This window comes from Protopterus annectens, chromosome 4.part0 (genome assembly GCF_019279795.1).
Source record: "Protopterus annectens isolate FY-2018-M chromosome 4.part0, PAN1.0, whole genome shotgun sequence".
Taxonomy (NCBI): Eukaryota; Metazoa; Chordata; order Ceratodontiformes; family Protopteridae; genus Protopterus; species Protopterus annectens.
Window position 1 is genome coordinate 1,840,528,700 of NC_056733.1, and position 20,294 is coordinate 1,840,548,993.

The window sequence follows — 20,294 nt, forward strand, 5'->3', positions numbered from 1 at the left end:
TCTTTCTTTTTTAACTAAAACCTGAGAGCTATAGCTCTCCATGCAGGCAGGGTATAAAATGTAACAAATGTTTGCTACAGTCGTAGCAAGCAGCTTACAACAATTTAAAAGAAGGAAACAATTTTTTTAAACTAAACCATGAGCACCATAACAGTCCATGCAGGCAGAGTATAAATTTTAACAATCATTTGCAAAATTTGTATCAAGCAATTTGCTATAGTTTAAACGAGAATTTTATTTAACTAAAACATGACAGTTGTAGCACTTTGTGCAGGCAGGGTATAAAATGAAGCAACCGTTTACTGCAGTTTAAAAGAAGAAATTATTATTTTTTTTTAAATAAAATATATTGAAGAAGTGTTATGGTAAAGGCATAAAAATAGGAAGAGTTAGGCAAGGAAATTGGGTACTGCATGAAACATCCTGCAAGTTTTGTGGAAGTCCTTTGAGCTGAGATGGTGGGGTGCTAGTCCATGGAACAGGCACAGGGCACTCACTGGTCGAGACAGCTATGCTTCTCGCTTTTTAATGAGGTAATATTTGTTAGGTGAGCTCAGAGCCATATCAGGTAACAACAGTACCTGTATTCCTCATGAATGTGGAACCTTTATTATACATTTTTACATTTCAAATTTAAGTAACTAAATAACACTAATATTGTTACTAATACTTAGTCATATTTTCATAAGTGAAAAAGAGAGTTACATGTTATAAGGGGGCATAAAGTGAAATGTGATGGTGGCACACAGACAAATATTCTATTGCTTCCATGTACAGTGCATTATACTTGAGATACTACTAACTGGTTGCTAGTAATTATGAAGAAATTACCAGCTCGGCATCAATAGCTCCAAAGCCAACTTACTTGCAGTCTGTTGCATGGCATCAGCTAAAACCTTAGATAATGCTGAACAAAAAAAACAGTTGTTAATATTTGTACTGTAAGTTACATATTTTTCACATATTCAGATTAACTGACATTGCTCATTAAACAAGTAATTCCCATATTTCTGTATATTTCTCAATAAACAAGGACTCATAAAGAAATATATTGCTTCCTTGTGAAAGCGCAAGTCTGGTTGAGCAAGACATCTCTGACTCTGTATGTCTAGGCTGTGCACTTTTCTTCACTTATCAGGAAACCCTTTGTGTAACTCCACCTGATCCAATAAATATTATCTCAAGGCACAATGTGATGGCTTCACTTTACTGATCTGTTGCACATTACTATGCCATAATGTGTACAAACTCAGATAACTAATTGTATCTGATAGTTTTATTTAATACTCAGGGAACAACAACTTTAAACTTGACATAGTTAATTTAATCCTTGTATCAGTTAGGCTCTTTTTATATCTAACCTGCTGTTGTTTTCACAGTTAATATGTTCCCTGTATCAGTTACCCACTTTTTTACTACTCTAATCATTATTACTTTTACTGCATATGTAACCCAGTTTCATCAGGCTACATAGTCAATCTATTCTTGTGTGTTAATCAGGCCTCTAATTTTGTCTTATGTATTTGTAATATGAATGAAAAAGTTACCGGTTATCATGCAGTTACCTTTCTCAAGGCTTCAACACTCTCTTTGTAATTTTTCAAACTGGGCAAGTCTGTAATGAAGATTTTTTTTTTTGCTCCTTGGGACTCGTATTAAAGTGATCTTCTTAGCAGTACCTTCCAATATAACAAATGCAAACATATAAGAGATAAATATATGGCTGTAATTATGTGAATGCTGTTTCTATCTGGATTATCTGCCTTCTATATGTGTGTGTTGTTCTCCTGAAATAATGTTGCAGTGTTTTACAACGTTATGCCTTTCAATAATTATATAATTATGTTTTTTGAGTATGATTGGAATTTACTGGAAAAGCTCACCCATACTGTGTCTCAACTTGTTATGAGGGAAAGGTTAATTTGCTTTTACGTTCTTGTATTTTGTATTACTTTATTGCCTTCTTCTATTTTGTATATTGTGATTTGTTTTCTTTACAATGTGTTTCAATCATATTCTGCTTTTAATTGTATATTAAAACTAGGAAAGAAACCACAGCTGTGTCTCTTGTAAGATGCACAGAAATTAGAACAGGTCAATTAAGGAGTCACACAGAAGTTAGAACAGGTCAATTAAGGTTAATTATCTGTGGACTGTGGGTGAAGTTAGGAACTCAAGCTTCTATTTAAGGGGTAAAATAAAGCATTTCAAAGCTTTACTGTAGAAGCTCACCCAGACTCTGCCACGACTTTCTGTGAGAGAAAGGTTACTTTGCTTTTGCTTTCTCATGGTATGTATTACTTTATTGAGTTCTTCTGTTCTGTATATTGTCATTTCTTTTCTTTACACTGTGTTTTACTTGTATTCTGCTTTTAATTGAATATTGCTGTGACACAACTGTGTCTCTTGTGAGTCACACAGAAATTATTTTTCCCACTGTGGCATTATTGTGCTCTTAAATGCAACTGTCTTTCTAGTTGCCTGCCCGTTATGTTAATCTGATCACATATGTAATTCCCTATCCCCTTTCATTGGCTGTTGTGAGTAAGCACAAAATTATCATTTTCTGAAATCACTCCCCTTCAACTATTTACTTTTATTGATCATCCCACTGTATTCCATAGAACCAGAATACAAAGTGTCCACCCCTTTCAATCTAGCTTGCTCTTTCAAAATTAGTGGTTCTCCACTTGAACATCTAAAGCTTAAGTTACCCCCTCTTTCATATCTAACTGCTTACTGCACATTGCAGTGCTTAGAATAATGACCCATTTTTCCATCTTTCCTTTAAAATCTGCAACATCTATTACATGATCACAAATTATTGGGTCTATATTAAATCAGCGAATGCTTAAAAAAGCGAACACTGATTTATCAACCCCATGTAAGCGAAAGCTTACAATGCCAAACATTTAGAAAAGCGATTTTTTTTCCCAGGGAAAAAAATCGCTGTTCCAAAAAGAAAAGAAAAAAAAAACTTTAAAACATTACATAAAGTGGGGAGCTTTGCCCCCCACACCCCCTTCTTAAATATACCAACTCAGAGATTCCACTACAGTGACATATATGGCAAAATAATGAAGGCAGCCAGGGAAAGAATTTGCTTATATGCCATTTTGGTATTTTGCCATTTCGTGCTTTCAAGTTCGATCAAGACGTATTTGAAAGAATGTGTCTTCAATCATATAATAGAGAATCAAATTATTGGAGAGCCCACATTCTGCCTGTCAGTTGTCATCTTAGGATTAGTGCTTCTGTTTTCTCCTGGTGAGAGAAGGAGGACAGAGAGACTGTTGGTCACTGCAAAGCCTAATAACTTATTCATAGGTGACAGCTTGGAATTTGTGCTTATGTACTGCTCCCGGTGAGAGAAGGAGCAGAGTGCATTGATTCCTGACTCTTTCTGGCTGGGCAGTGAATGTCTGTGCTTGATATTCCTGATTAGTCTATCTGGTTGCTGTTCAAGGCATCTAACAGGAAAATGCTACAACAAGCTAACAGACTTTGCATAATCTGGAACAAGACTGTGAATCACCTAATAGGCTGTGACCTGCTTCTCATCTTGGGATTGGTGCTAATGTTTTGATTCTGTTGAGAGAAGAAGCAAAGGAGCATTGTAAGCCAGTAAGGTGAAGCTGTGTCCAGGCCAGCACTTGTAGTAGCCAGGCAGTAACCATTCATCCAACTTCCCTCTTTTCATCATTCTTGACAAGCTCATTCTTTGTTTTCTAACTTCAGAATATCTGCCTAAAAACTTCATCCTTAAATTTTCAGAGTCTACTTATTAGTTTCCCCTCAAGTGTTTGGCAGTGCCTCTACAGACACAGACACCTTGAGTGACATCTTTTCTGTAAAAGCATAATTGAAATTTCACCAATACCTAGTTGCACACAAGACAGCTAGTTTGTGATGGCAACCACTGTTCCCAGAGTTGCAAACCGGATACACCTGTCATTGCTTTATATTCTCACTTCAGCTATCTAATCAATATAAAAAAGGGTCTGTTGCCATGGATATGAACTGTCCCACTATCTCAGTTACCTGTTTGGTGGATATGGACATCTTGAGGTGAAACAGAAATTGTCTCATGTTTACTGACAACCAATTAATTCTCAAACAAACTGATATGGTATGTGAGAGATGTATTTACATAATCTCACTAGAGGCAAAGCTCTCACATAATGTCAGTAAGGTTGTCAGTAGTATACATACTGCACCTATCTCACACAGTTTAAAGCAGAAATATAGACCCACATATGCTGAGGCACTTAAATGTAACCTTCCTAAACCCCAAAGACCGCCTAGATGAAGTATGCATAACAAGTACCCTCAGCAGCCATGAACGCACTCTTTCAAAACAGCATCCACATCAACACATACAGCCACATCTCATGGAGCCCGTACATCTAAGCCACCACACAGTCAAACATTCTGGTCATTGTAGACTCCATCTGAGACATACTGATGTCCCTGTCATCAGGGTAAGATAAAGTCATAGTGAGTTGCTTATCCATGGCTAGGATCCACCACTATTACACACACATTCAGGTCATTGGACCAGAAGTAGCAGTATGACTCAGTCATAGTCTTCGTAGCTGTAAATGTCCTGAGACATATCTCCCTAGACCATATGATGAAAGACATTATGGAGATTTCGGAATATGTGTTCCAGGCTGGTATGAGCCTAGCACTGAGCATCATTCTACCTTCTCCAAGGATGATGCCACAATCTGACCACAAAATAACTGACTTTAATAATTGGCTTAATTTCTGATGTCAATCTAAATGGGTACAATGTTTTTCAGCTAGGAAGGTGATGGTTAACAGATCACAATGCTTTGACACAGATGATCTGCACCTGTCCCTCCAGGCTTCTGAATTTTAGTTAAAACCTTATCCAATCCCTTAGTGCCTTTTTTGGGCATTGACAACCTGATAAACCTTTTGATATAGCAAAACCAACTAAAGAAAATCTAAAGGTGTTACTGCCCAGTGTCAGGAGTCTTAAATAGAAACCCCACTTTCTAAAAGACCTCCTTACCTTGAAGAAGGTAGACATCTGTACAGTTACATGGTTTAAAGGCCTTCAGAACACCTAGGCAATGCAAGGTTGTAATGGCTTGAATGCATTTAGAACAGCTGCTGCACAAGAAGAGACAAAATAAAGTGTCTCAGTTTACATGAAAAAGAAACTCACGTCATGCATGGTCAAATATTATGATGTGCTTGAAGTTCTCCATGTCCAACTTGCCTTTGGCAAAGTCTCATACCATATTTTTGCAATATATAGTTCCCCTTTATGATGCAGGAAACCATTAGCACATACTTAAACATATAGGTTAAAGTTGCCATTCAACCCAATACCATATTCATATATAACTTTATCTATCACACTACAAACCAGGAGTCATGCATAACCCTAAAAATGCAGACCCAGAGGTTTCTGGACAATGTAAACACAAACATCCTGTGCCAACTAGTCCGTGCATCAACTATGGGAGCTGACATTGTTGACCTGATCCTAAAAAACATGGGAGACGTTTACAGTGTCCTAGTGTCATTTCTTCACTGGTCATGTTAGCCCATAAAGCTGTCTCCACTGAAGTAAAAATAAAACCCAAGAACCCAGCTAACCTGGAACATTCAGGAACTATTCTAAGGCAAACTTGGTAATATTAAGTGGCAAATGTCAATCCCTCCCACCCAGAAAACACGTCCTGTGTGGAATCATTCACAGAAACTCTGCAGAATCATGCTACTGGCTGCACAGAGGCAGCTGTACCCACCTAGAATAAGTACAGATCTACCCTGGTGCAATGAAAATGTCAATAGGTTGTAGAACAAAAGGAAGACAATCAATGCAAACATTTGGAAGTGCAATGCTCAGCAAAGTAAAAACTCCCTTGTCAATCTAAACAAGCAGCTCAGAGGGGCTACTCAAGTCTACCAAAGTCAAACTTAATGTAAAAATAGCCTCCCAACCCAAAGACAATCACAAGGCATTCTTTAGCTATGTATGCAACTTCAAAGACAATACATAACAATGTGCCAAACTAACTGTACATGGAGCCACCCATAATGAGCTGGATGATATAACAGATCTACTGGATGACAAATTTAGCTCCAGTTTTACTCCCCCAAACACACCTCATGAAATACCTTCAAACACAGCTACCCCAGCTATCATTAGAGAACAGGTCCTCATTGCACTCTCCAAAGCCAAGAACACTGCATTCATTGGCCCCAGTAATATCCCAAAATACTTCAACAGCATGAAACACATTCTGTCAGAGCCATGAAATCAATATTTAATGATAACCTCCAATTAAGCTTCATGCCAAATAAATAGAGGACTATAAATGTAATCCTTCTGCACAAGGGTCGGCCATCTACAGACTCAGGTAACTGCAGACCAATAAGTCTGACTAGTCTCATGTGCAATACTATGAAAAGTATTATCATGGAATTGATAAACAAGGATAGCAGATACCTTCAGACACTAGATCCAACCCAGTTTGGTTTCATGTAGGGAAAGTCATGCCTACTCAGCCTAGTGGACGTCTTTGAGAAGGACACCAAAGTAATGGATGAGGACAAAACATTGTATACTGCCTACCTTGACTTGATCAAAGCATTCAGGAAAGTGACAGATAGAGGTTAGGATAGGGATAGTTTACCTCCACAAAGAGGCCAGTCAGCAGCAGATTCACTATAGGCTCTGTGCTGGGGTCACTCCTTTTTGTCATCTGCTTCACTTAAGTCAAGGCCAGTGTCAATGGCTTCTGGCTGACTAAGGTTGCAGATGATTGCAAATGAGGTGCAGTCACATAACCTCCCAAAGAATCAATATTCTCCAAGAAGGCCTGAAAAAAACAATATCTAGTGCCAGAGCCATGGTCTAAATCTCAGTGTCAGTAAATGACTAATACTATCCTTTGGAAAGTCATCTACCCCTAAAATTACCACATCCTAATAGCTCACCTAGGGGGTCAAGGATTTGAGATAACATATAGAAGTAACCTAGCCTTTGACCATCATGTGTCTATGAAAGTAAGGAAATAATTTTATGCTGTAGTACTTATAAACAGGGTTATGACATCAATGTCCTCAGATGCCATTGTTCCACCATACTCAGCTATCATTTGAGTGACATGCCCACTTCAGTATGTACCTGACCAGACAGACAAAACATCCTCTGATGCTGCTTTGATAGACCAGGTGTACATCCACAAAACAAATAACATCAGCATTACCTAATCTAGAGACCTAAACCTCATAGGCAACATAAACAGGATATGCTGGAGGGACAGATATGAGTCTCAGAGACTACCCCTTTACTGGAATAGGCTTCCCATTCATGTGAAGCAGAGTTATTTTCTAATCCAAGTCAAGCTTCTCTTGACCAGTGGCTGGGGAACTGGAAATTAACTCATGGTCTGTCACTTGTAACTCACTAGTAAACCAAGGCAGTGTGTAAATGCTGGACCACCCATACCCAAGCCTACATATATCCCTTAAAATAACTCTGAGGTGTCAAAACTTGTCAGATGCATTTGGAAAGTATTAGCCTAGCAATCACATGTGAACCTATGGCTATGAACCTATTAACTTGTTTTTCGGTTAGGATCCAAATCTAAAGATGATTTACAGAAAAATATATTTGAGCCATTTCTTAAAAATTTTATGAAAATGTTTTTAATTTGTCTTGAAAATGGATGAATCATATACAATCATACCACTGATCTGTCCAGATTTTTCGCACAATGTTTAGATTTTTGCCTCATATTTTTGATCTGCTACTCATAAAAGTTTTGGCATTCTGGCAAATCACTGAAGATTAAAGTCAGTAAATAAAGACATATATTTGAGCTTCAGACTTCATATCCTTCAGAAAGTGCAGCCTATCACAAACCTCATTATCCTAGCAACATTCCAAGTTTAAAACAGCAATATTTATTTTGGGCCATTCCCCTGTTATTTTAGGCTTTGTCCAGATTTCTTGGGGTAAAAGATTGACAGGTATGATGGAAATCAGTAATTTGGGAGACAGTCATCTGGAAAATGGTTAGTAATGAAGTGGTGAGTATGGATTTCACAAAAAGACATCAGCTGCAGACTGCTGTAAGCCAGGAGGTCTGTTTTTTCCTGTTATATATACAATAATCCCATTAATTCTTCATGCTGTTCCTGTACAGAAATAATAAATTTGCATTCTGAGGTGAGGGTGCAAAGACTCTCTGGAAACTGTTAGTGCTGAAGAACTAGAAGCCCTAACATGAAGCCCTAACATGTATGTGTATGTGTGTGTGTGTGTGTGTGTGTGTGTGTGTGTGTGTGTGTGTGTGTGTGTATATATATATATATATATATATATATATATATATATATATATATATATAGTACAAAAAAAGAAAAAAAACTTGCATAATAAGGGAAACTGATTAAACTATAAGTAGTGGGAGCAATATTGTCCCTATGGGTATATGTACAGTATGTGCATGCATATAATATTTCTCATGATCTGTATTTTAAAATTTTCACATAATTGACTAATTTTCATCACAAATAAATGTAATTTTTTTTGCAGATTAACAGTACGAGCAGAATGTCCTATGCATTTAGAAGATTTCCCAATGGATGCACATGCTTGCCCACTGAAATTTGGCAGCTGTAAGTTGACAATGTTTCTGTATACATGCTGTCTTCAACAGTTCCCATTTTCACACAACAGCTCGTCATAAAAATGTATTCTAGAGGAGCTAATTTTTAAAAGCAACTTGAATTTTAGTGAATGCTCTATAAAAATAAATTTTATTTACACATCTTTGCTGTAAATACTATGATTTAAAAAAAACGTGCATAAAAATTAAAATCTATAGAATTTAAGCTCACACATTCATGGTCCAACAAAATGAATCTTTAAATAATTGCATGGTTAGCATAGGAAAATTAAGAAACAAGAAAATGATACACATAAAATCTTAAGCAGAAAAATCGGAGCTAAGCAAAATATATTTTGATTTAAAGTGCTATTATAATTTATCTTTTCTATTCAGTTACAGTTTTATATAACCTAAAACATGTTCATGAGTCTAGATTAGAACATGATTAAACTACATTAAAATTCTGTATAATTTCTGAACTTCAGTAAGCATTCAGAGTGAGTTGCTTAATTCTTTGGTGCTGGGAGTTCAAGTTCTGGCTATGCCTAGATAACTGATGAGGATTTAATAGAGGTGCTGAAGTGACAGACTATGGGGGCCACTTGTACTTACTTATCTCAGGGAGCATATACTGTTAAATTTCTCAAAGGAGACCAGAAAGGCTATAGACATTTCTTTAATGGGAGCAGGGTACCTGCAGGATCGGTACCGTGCAGTGCCCATTCTACAACTGACTCCTGAAGCATTACTCAGGGTGCAGAGAGAGATTTTAGGCTGTGTGTGATATTATACATGATCCTGGTGTGCTCACCCCTAACAGAATGAGTGAACCAGGTCTGGAGGAAATGGGTCAACACAGCAGCTAGAGGCAGTAGACTGACAAAAACATGAGTTGATGTCCCAAATTTAATAACTATAAGCAACTGCGTGGCTGGAAAACATAGTAAAATATTTTTAAGTTTATCGTTTGTTAATGGTATACTGCAATGCTTTAACACTGGTTAGCAAGGCATATAATGACTCTGACAAATATTTATCCATTTAGATGCCTATACACAAGCTGAAGTTGTCTACAAATGGACAAAGGAGCCAGAGAAGTCAGTTGTGGTTGCTGAGGATGGGTCTCGATTAAATCAGTATGATCTTATGGGACAGACTGTAGACTCAGGTGTTGTCCAGTCAAGTACAGGTCAGTGTCAAAAATTCAAAAGTAATGTCATATGAACATCCCACTATGACATAAAAACACAACAAAGGTCTGCTTTTATTATTTATGGACATCTCAACATGACAAAATGTCTGTTTTTATTTTTTATGGATGCAGTCTATTTTATTTATTGTTTTTTCTCCTTTTACCAGGCTAAATATGTTATGCAGTTTAAGCTATCTGTAACAGAAATGCAGTCTTCTAGTTATAAATTAGATCAGGATCATGCTGAGTTTCACCGTACCTCAGGCATAACTGAGGGGATTATGATGAGCAGAGTACATGGAACACCATGATTACATTCTAAAATTAGGGTAAAAGACAGGTTTGTTAACCTCATTGTTGAAATCAAAAATGTGTTTAACATGCTTTTGTTAAGCATCTCTAAACCCTGTTAAGCCCCAGTGTTGCTGCAGAACATAACAAAGATAGATTCTGGTGATCACAGATCAACAACAAGAACCTAGTGTGGCATATCAAAATGTCTAACACCTTTTAAAGCCATTCAGTCTTCAGAAAGACATTTCACTTCTCTGAACTGTTTGGGTGTCAAAACTAATTGATTCTCATATTTGAAAGCCATATAATATGCATTTAGTGTTCCTACACTTTTTTTCCCTATAACTGGTAATACATGGAGCAGATAAGGGGCCCAGTTTCAAAATACTTGCTCTTGGTGTTAGTGACTTTCTCCTGTGTAACCCTGTTCTGATTCCAAAAGACTTGTTTCAGTGTAAGTGGCTTACTCTGATGTAAGCCTGCTTTATGGAAAGGTCTTATACCAGATTAAGACTCTTAAAGTGAGAGTAAGTCTTTTTGAAACTGGCCCAAAGCTCCATGTATTACAAAGTTTGCCTGTGTTCCCAACTTGGATGCCTAGATTCACCACTCAAACTTCATTTTGCTGCACACTCAAGAAGTATTTAAACACATGACAAGTTTGTTATAATAGGTAACCCAATCACAATCCTTTATGTACTACATGGAGCTTTACAATTTCCCTTGTACCAGCAGTTAGAGAAAGAGAGAGAGAATAATATTTTTAGTTACTCTCAAAGTGTTTTACAGCTTTGAAAATTGTAACACACTTGTCCTGAGATTCATAGTCATTTAGTGCTGTATCACTGCATTCATTACCATAGGTTCATAGGTTCATAGGTTGGTACTAGGCTATCAGCCCTACGGCCTATACAAGCCTAGCCATAACAATTCCCTGGCTATTTCTTCCCACACTATTTACTTCCCTGGACCGCTATCTGATGTGATCCCCGGGATGAATTTCCTTTCCCCCATCCAATCGTCAAGGTTCTTTTTGAAGAGGGCCTCCAGAGTCTGGGGAGTCTGTGGGTCATTATTCTGTTCTTTCATAACTTATTGGAATGTGACTATGTATGGATCTCAAATAGATGTTTTTTGCATTAAGAGGTAGAGGACAAGCTGCAAAATAACAGGTGTATGAGCCTAACATGCAAACTGTAATAATAGTAAGAATGTGTGGTGATGTCACACACTGAGTGAATGCACTGGAAACGTGCTGGTAAACTATATGGTGTAAAGTCTACAAGTAGGAAAACAGAAATTGGAGATGAACATTTTGAAGGCGTTTGATGGAGAAAGCACATTGTGCAACATTTTATGCTACAGAAGAACAAGCATATCTTATTTGCAGGAGTGACAAATGAATACAGCTGTAAAACCAATAAAATAGCCACAGAGAAGGTAATCATATATGGTAAAATAAATAGCTTTGTAAGTACTAAATGTAAGAACGTTATTAAATACACCAACTCTGAGATCACACAAAAGGAAAATAGTCTAAATTCTGCAAGAATGACTATTTTCTTTAAGACATGATAACTTGATTTAAGCCTACGAATAAAGACTTTTGAAGGGAGATCCCTCACTAAAATGGTCCTGTTTTACGTCGAGGTCTTGCTAGGAGAAGACTCAAACTGTCAATGTTGAGAGCAATATCCTTTTCTTGTAGGAAAATGCAATCACTACTAAGAAAAGATTGAGCAATAGAGTCCACAAACCAGGCTTTGCACAACTGAAATTCAGACACAACCATGAACAAAATTAAATAATCCAACACTGAGATAAGTACTGCTTCAGTAACCACATTAAATAAGAAAAACAAGCAAAAAAACAAATAAATAAAAGGTCCTGGATGTTTATCAGTAATATTGTATTTCAGTGTGATGGGAATCCCCAGGCAGTCTGAATAAAACCGTAATTAAGAAGTACCAGCCTAACCATAGCAACAAACAGTTGTCTTAAAAACACTAGAGTCCATCAGAACTAAATAGACTGAAGTCAGAAGTGCACATCTGCATTCATCTATAGTAACATGAATATCTCATGTTGCACAATCTGACAAATTAATGCTTCTTTGCAAAATACGATGCAAGTTACATTGTCATATTCTGTGTATACAGTGATACAGATTATATTGTTGTGTGCATTTATGTATGTATGCATCTATCTACCTGTTTACCTATCTGTCTCAACTTTCTAAGAATCTCCCTGAGTTTCCTTTATACTTCTTGCTCTATTTTTCATAAATGTATGGTTTTCTGACAAATCACCAAGGACTGCAACTAAATAATGACAGACATGGATGTTTTAGACTTCATATCCTTCATAAAACGCATGCTAATGCAAAGACTTCATATCCTTCATAAAACGCATGCTAATGCAACAACTGTTATTCAAGCAACTTTGGAAGTATGTAAGAGCATTTCTATCAACCAGTATATCTGTCTGTCTGTGTATTTATTTGTCTGTCTACCTGCCTACTTATCTATATGTGAGTTAGGGTTTCATAATGATATTGTAACTAGGATTACAGAAATAACATTCAGTGACGAAGAATCTCTGCTTTATATTTCATGGTGAAGTTACATTGATCACAGAGTACTTAAATTCTAATAAGAGTTTCCTCATGTGCATTATACTTTTTCATATCAGTGATAAAGGGTAATGCTTGTCATGTTACGTACCCTTTCATTATTTTCATTTCCTATAAATACGGCATAACTCCACTTCATCAGAGCAGAATGCAGGAAATCAAAACATTCTTCTCAACATTTCATATTAAGATAATTGTCTCACTAAGCCCAAATTATAATAGCATCATCCTCACACAATGTGAAGCTTGTCACCATTCTTTGCTGCTCTATATGAGCCTGTAAGTGGGAAAGAAGAGAAAAGGAAGAGAGACATCGAATGGCAGCAAACAGTAGTCACCTAGAATTAATGAAGAGAGACTGTTACTTTTCTAAAACTGATACTTAATACATAAGACAGGTGTGACGACCATGCCCTGGCCCAGCAATCAAGGAGCCTCAATCCTCACCACCAACACCAGGGAGGTCATCTCATAGAAGAGAGGAAAGGATAACTAATACACACAGTAAAGTACAATTTCCCTTAAGTGCACACAGAGATCACAGTCAGTCTGTGGCTGGTTACTCCTTTGCTCACCAGGTCCCCAATAAGATTCCCCACTGGCACAGCTATAGGGTCCAAGTCTCAGCCTAACTTGGCAAGCTAAAACCTCCAGTACCCTCTCTGTCCAACCAGTGCTTCGTGTCTCTGCCCAGGTAGCTGATAAATACACACACACACACACACACACACACACACACACACACACACACACACACACACACTTTGACACTTTGAGAAGAGGTTATACAACCACACAGACTTTCCTTGCAAAAGGCTGACACAGGTTCTCCAGCTGTGCCCCTATTACCCAGACCATACACTAGTAATTCCTGCCTGCACCCAGTTAATTATCAGCTACTAAAAGGCCCTTAAAAGGGTGTCCAATTATTACTGTGAATTATTATAATCTAGTGGTAGTATGACTAGTCAGTCTCAAGACTTATTGGAAGGGCTTATTACAATAAACTCTATAAATATATAATGTACTCTAAAGCATACTTTATCTCTACATAAACCAGCCACAGGTAAAAGGTTTTAAAAATATTTAATAATAAATGATTAAAACACAAGACAAAACTACTACACCACAGAGATATCTAAGAGTTCAGAGATCACACAGAAGCTTAAAATAATACAGTAGGACAGGTCTGATTTCAAAGAAAAATACCTAATTAATCTTTACTAGCTTTAACTATTCCTACAAGAAATCACAGTGCTAGAAACGTACATGTGAGCTTAGGCAGAGTGCTGAGTTAGATATCCAAGATCAAAATGCTCCCAGTCTCTTGTGAGAAATAGTATTTAAATATTACTAATAAACATGTCTCTAAGGCCCTCCCAAATTACATCATTTTTGGCACTTAGTCTGGAGTTCTCAGGCCACAAACTGCATTATTTAGCAATCAAACACCTGCTCAAAAACTTACAACGATATAAGTCATTTCACATGTATACTGTAACAGAAATCAGAGCAATAAAGCACATTCCACATCTAAATTCTGGTCATAAACTTTAGTCTTAAAACAATGGGCATGAAACCTTCATCCAGACACACTGGAGCTGAATTCTAACATGAAAGGGTCACAACATGCTTCACTGGGCCAGTAGAGTGCAATGTTGTCACATATTTTGCAGTTCCACATTTCACAGTATTCTTTTACACTCAAGAAACATGCCTGTATTTTACATTTATTTACAAATGCCAGATTATATATCAAATTCTATTTGACTAGGCTGGCAGCCTTCACCCATCTCTCCCTAATCATCACAACAGGCTTGCATGTTAAAGTGCAGTACTATGTGGAAATAAAGGGAATGCAAAAAGTGAGTTGATGTTACAAAAATGTACAGTTTCATTTAAGAACTATTTTTTATAATATAAGCATAGGAAGCCTCTAAAAATTAAAAGAAAAGAGAGAAAAAAATGTAAACAAGGATTAATCACTGATTCTCTCTGGTTACACAGTTATACCAGTAGATGGATTTGTCTTTTCATTTTGGCTTCACCCTCCTGACCAAACTATGTCACAACACATACATGTGCACACACACTGCAGTATAAATACATATATAAAGAGTGCAAGTGTGTAACAAATCTAAACTGACTAGTTTTTTTATTCACATTGTCTGCCTTCAAGTGTCATTTTATTACCTTTTGCTCATAAAAGCCCCCTTAACAAGACCCACAGCTGAGTCATCTGTTTCACTGTGCAATACACTCAAACTAGCACTATCCTCAATTCAGGACTGAAAAAAAAATTCCTTTATGCTCTAGAATTGTGGCCTGCTGCTTGCTACAAATGTGAGAAAGAGCTTACTGCAATTAAATTACCATACGCTGACCACCTCAGTCATGACTATAAATGCAGGATGGACATTCATTGTGAAGCCATGATATCCTTGTGGCTTCCATAAGCAAACCCAGTACTGTACTCCCCCTGCATTGGGAAGTGCCTGCCATTCCCCTAACAGTTTGTGCTTTGGGAAGCCACCACCTTCATCCCTAACTAGTTACAGCTCTGTGTTCATCTGCACTTTCCTACTACCTTTCACAGATTCATAGATATTCCAGGCCCAATGAGTCTAACAATCAGTTGCACCTTGCCAGTACCATCTTTCAGGCCACATCTTCTTTCATTATGCAGGCCATACCAGTCGATCCCAGACTAAATTTGTGGATATCCATCCAGTCATCTAGCTTATGTTTAAAGGATGATGGTGAACTACTCTGCTTAACATTCAGAGGAATCTTATTCTTGAGATTTGGAAGGAGCTAAGTTATAAATTTGTCCCACAACTGCAGTTTATTTATCTGCTGGTGTAGATTTAGGTCCCAGTTTCTACAACTAGTGGTGCCATTGGACTTGGAAGAAATACAGAAGGCTTATGACAACCAAGTCTCTAATATTTCAGTAAGATAGAGATCTCAACTTAAAACTATATTGCAATTGATTTTGTTCTGCCATTTCTGTTGCCAGAACTATGGAGTACTAAGGGAAGGTGAATTATCTCAATCGCTTACTTAATTACCTTATCAAACCTTTGTTTACCAGGCATGTGAACTGGTCCTAGGAGACTTTTCAGCTATGACCCGGCCAAGTAGGCAGAGACAAAATATCAAATAAGAATTGTATTATTCTCAAAAGCAACACTTTCCATAAAAAGAGAATGCAAAATAAATTTGATAAATATAACATAAAAAAACAAGCATGCAAGAAACAATTAGAAGCACTGACATAGTTTAAATATACTGATACTATAATAGAAAGTAGCATAAGGGAGAAAATGCTAAGCTAATAAACATTAATTAGAGAAAGTGCAAATCTGCTAAGATTAAGAATATGAAAAAGTATATTTTTTCTTTGTCTCTCCCATTTATTTTTGAACATTAATTTACTCTGTCTGTATACAATTATATATTTTTTCTTACTAACAACATCATGAATAAGGAAAGGGAGGGAAGTTTGTGGTCAAATTAGTGTAAGGGGCAGACACTCAGTGCAATGAATTATAGACTCAGTAACAGTCCAAAGGAGTAAAGGGCCATATATCTTATCAAGAAACACCAACATTCAAAATAAGAGGCATCTGCATGGGCACAGACAGATAAAGCCCTGATTGTATCCTAGCTGATACTTGTTACACATCCTGTGGAGTGGTGGAGCTGATATGAGAATAGAGTAAGGTGATGACACCTGTTTATCTCTTTTTGAAGAAAAGGAAGGGTACTTACGTCAGGGTACACATTTGCAATGAAGCTGTGTTGGGGACTGGGGGTCTCAAAAAATGCAGCCATTTGAAGGGGCAGGGCTGACAATCGTGTCACCTGTTGGTCTGGGAGGCCTTATAAGAGTTTAACTGTACATCCTCAACAGAATGATTTAAGTACGTATGGGGAAAAAAGGATTATAATTGTGACATAAGACCAGAGATTCAAACACAATGTGCAATACATGATTGTTCACTCCCTCTGATCAACTCCTGCCCAGTTCTACAGAAGCACCTCTGGAAAGGGGGTACAAATGGGGTAATGGAAGGGGCAACTGTGAGCAGATTGTCCCTTGCCTCGTATTTCACAGAGTTATCCATGGGAAGTGTGATCAGACAGGACAGTTGAGTAAATTATGAGGGTGCAGATAAATGATTAGAAAGAAAGGTGAAGTATGATGGTTTCATTGTTATGGGGAGAAGAAAAAAAAATGGTTGTAATTAGTAACATAATTTAGACACTCCTACCTTCTACTAATCAACCATCTCCCAGAAAAGAAAGTCACATTTTCAACGTCTCACCAAACTCCTAAGAATTACAATCAGGTTAAATCCACTAATAGATGTCCTAGTAGTTCAAAGTTAATTTGAAATAATCCCTAGACTTCAAGATTTGTCCTGCCCTCAACTTCTTAACAAATCTGAATAGCCTCACTTAGTGCAGGTAATGTTAAGCATAAACTGAAATAGCTGGATTCATTTCTTAAAACCTACAGGCTAGACATAGTATCTGTCAGTGAATCCTGGTTAAAAGCTGACCCAACCAATATTATTTACCACTTTCCCAGTTATTACTACCTGCTCAGCAGCAGTTGGTTGGAGGAACCATAATACTGAAATCCTTGTCGTCTCTTTATTAACACAGAACACATCTAACAACAACCATATACTAAACTGGCAAATCATACAGCTATGTAATAACAAGCATAACAAATTAACCCTTCAACAAAAATAACAAATTAAACTATCTTTAGCCTATGAACCCCTCTAAAATGTCACAGAATTCACGCTCCTACTTAGCGAAATCTTTTACACTTCACTAATCACAAAACCATTATCATCCACATCATCCCACAGCGACTTCACCATCAACTTCCTGCAACTTACCAATTCTGAAGCTATTCACTGTTTTACAGACCGTGGCCTTACTCAATAAATTAAAGGCTGACTATTCCAATTTTTAACAAGAAAACACTCCCTTATGGATCTTCTGAAAACAAACATTGCACAAAAGACTATGCCCACCCCCAAACTCCTCCCATTCTTTTACAAATCACTGCCCCCTTTTATGTCACCTAATAATGACACAAAGTACTGTTTTATGCTATAATACGCTTTTTAAAGCAAAAAACATCTTTATTGAATTATTATTTATGATATAGGCAATTAGGTATTTGTATAAAAGAAAATAAACCATATTGACATATTTTTAGTTGCAGACACTATACATAACGTATGATATTCTATACAGTCATTGTCAATTGAACATTATATATCTCATTCAGTTCCTACCTTCCCTTAAATCTCATAACATTTTTCTGCATGTATTGTTCCCACAATCCCCATTTTTTTATGTAATTTGCTCCTACCTTTTGTAAAGATCCCACTTCCAGCTCTTTTGTCTCTATTACTGTATTCACTAATTCTAATATGGTTGGCTCAGACTTTGATTTCCATTTTCTAATGATTGCTTTTTTGGCATCCACTAGAATTAAACTCCATAAAGCCTTACTATGTCTAGGCAATTCACAGCCTGTATCACAGCTCAGAAAATCTTTTCCTTAGTTACACCAATTTCTTCATGCAGTATTTCTGACAGAGTAGTCTGCAGGGGAATATTAAAATCTGCCAACTCACTACACTCAAAAAAATATGCTACCAGTTACATCTTTCTTTCTCATCACACCTCTAACATTTGCAATCTACCTGAGGAAAATTTCTTTGGAGTCTGCTTGGGGTACAAAGATACCTCTGATAACACTTCTAAGCAAAAATTTGAAATCTTCTAAACTTCATTGCATATTTGGGAGACATACATATGTCATCCCATTGTTTCATTGTGAACTGTTTATCCATTCTCTCTTCCCAATCCTTTCTAACCTCCTCCAGTTGATTCCTAGAGTTATTATGCCTATTCAATATGCCCTACTAATTATTCCTTTTTTAAGAGCAGTTTCTGTCATACATTCAACTGAAAACTCTACCAGGTTGGTCTTTCCTTAGCATTCCCATATTCCTTTCTGTTTGCCTATACTCTGATATCAACCCTTGATAGAGAAGGCAGTCTCTTGCCTGCACACCAAATGTAGTCTTTGCGTCTTCCCATTCTGTTACCTTCCCCTCTCTAATTATTTGCTCCCAGTGATACCTTGGTTCCTTTGCCAGTGTTCTGCAGTAAATTGCAGCCCCCTGTTGCCTATTCTCTGTACCTCTAATTGCAGTAATCCCTATTGGCAGAATCTCCTTTCTCCATTTCCGCATTAGTACAAACTAACTTAGGTTCCTAGGTTACTATCAGGCTATTGACCACATGGGCCTTTTTAAGCCTAGCCATGCATTCCATATGAGAATCAAACCTCGCACCTTCTCGCTGTGAGGTTGACACCTTAAGCATTATACCAACTCTCAAAAAAATCTTTCCTCTAAAACACTCACCTCCTCTAAAGCCAGACCAGTGGCATACATAGACAAAACTCTTTCTATGGCTAAGGTCGCCTGAGTTTGATTAGTGGATCAGGATCCTGAGAGTGTTTGCAGGGAGGATGGGACTGTCTACCATGGGGGGGGGGGGCATATGTGGTATAGAGCAGCTGTAAGTAAATTAATGCCTAGGTAGCCAGGGCAGAAATGACCTGCAACATTTGCCTCATGACAGGTTTATTCCCCAAAATGATGTCAACATGTAAGTTAATATAGGGCTAAACATAATAAGCAAGCAACTTACCTCCACAAAGCAGAAAGTGGATATCTCCAGTCATGCCCTCAAAAATATCCTTTTATTTGTTAAGGGGGCATTGGTGAAGTCTGCCAGTAGTTTATCCAGTGATTGCTGCCTAACAAGTGACAGAAAAATCATGGGAGGATCACTGCACTGAATAGTTGAAGATTAACCTGCATGACAAATACTTCCCTGTAGTAACACAGCTATGTGGATACATGCATAATAAATGGGTCACTTACTCAAATTCAGAGATAAAGCCAGGCTCAAATGAAAAAAATGTTCATCCCTTGAAACCTGAGGGAAATTTCAAGCCTACAAAAACCTGGACAGAAAAGTTATCAGAACCCATAAAGTTAATTTCATTCACGCTTCGCAAAATGTACTGATAAATATCCCTAAAAAAAAACTCTTAACATCAGCAATGACCTGCTTTACAGGATATGCTCCTTGTAATACATTCCCACATAAATACACTTCCCACTTTATCAGTCTAAGAAAAATAAACATCTTTAATTAATTCTCTATACTACATTCCAACCTACAGAGCACATAGATCATCCCAGTACTCAATCCACAATCCACCCTCAACCAGCACTGATTTCTACTTAAAAAAATATATATATATGAAATTAATTATAAAAAATCACCACAGGTGCATCAATAGGTGAAGCTTACTTTTTGCCTTGGTTTATTGTGCCAAGCAAATATACTTCCCACTCTTTACAATCTACACAGCATTTAGGTCTCCTCCAACACAGAGCCT

The 20,294-nt window shown here is 37.2% G+C and overlaps 1 protein-coding gene across 1 annotated transcript in view; it reads left to right on the forward strand.

Moving 5' to 3' along the window:
* Positions 1-20,294, forward strand: part of LOC122800042 (gamma-aminobutyric acid receptor subunit alpha-1) — a 742,598-nt gene that overhangs the window by 427,019 nt on the left and 295,285 nt on the right. The window contains exons 6-7 of the mRNA XM_044069521.1: positions 8,588-8,670; positions 9,709-9,852. Of these exons, the coding sequence (XP_043925456.1) occupies positions 8,588-8,670; positions 9,709-9,852 (227 nt within the window). The remainder of the gene's footprint in view (positions 1-8,587; positions 8,671-9,708; positions 9,853-20,294) is intronic.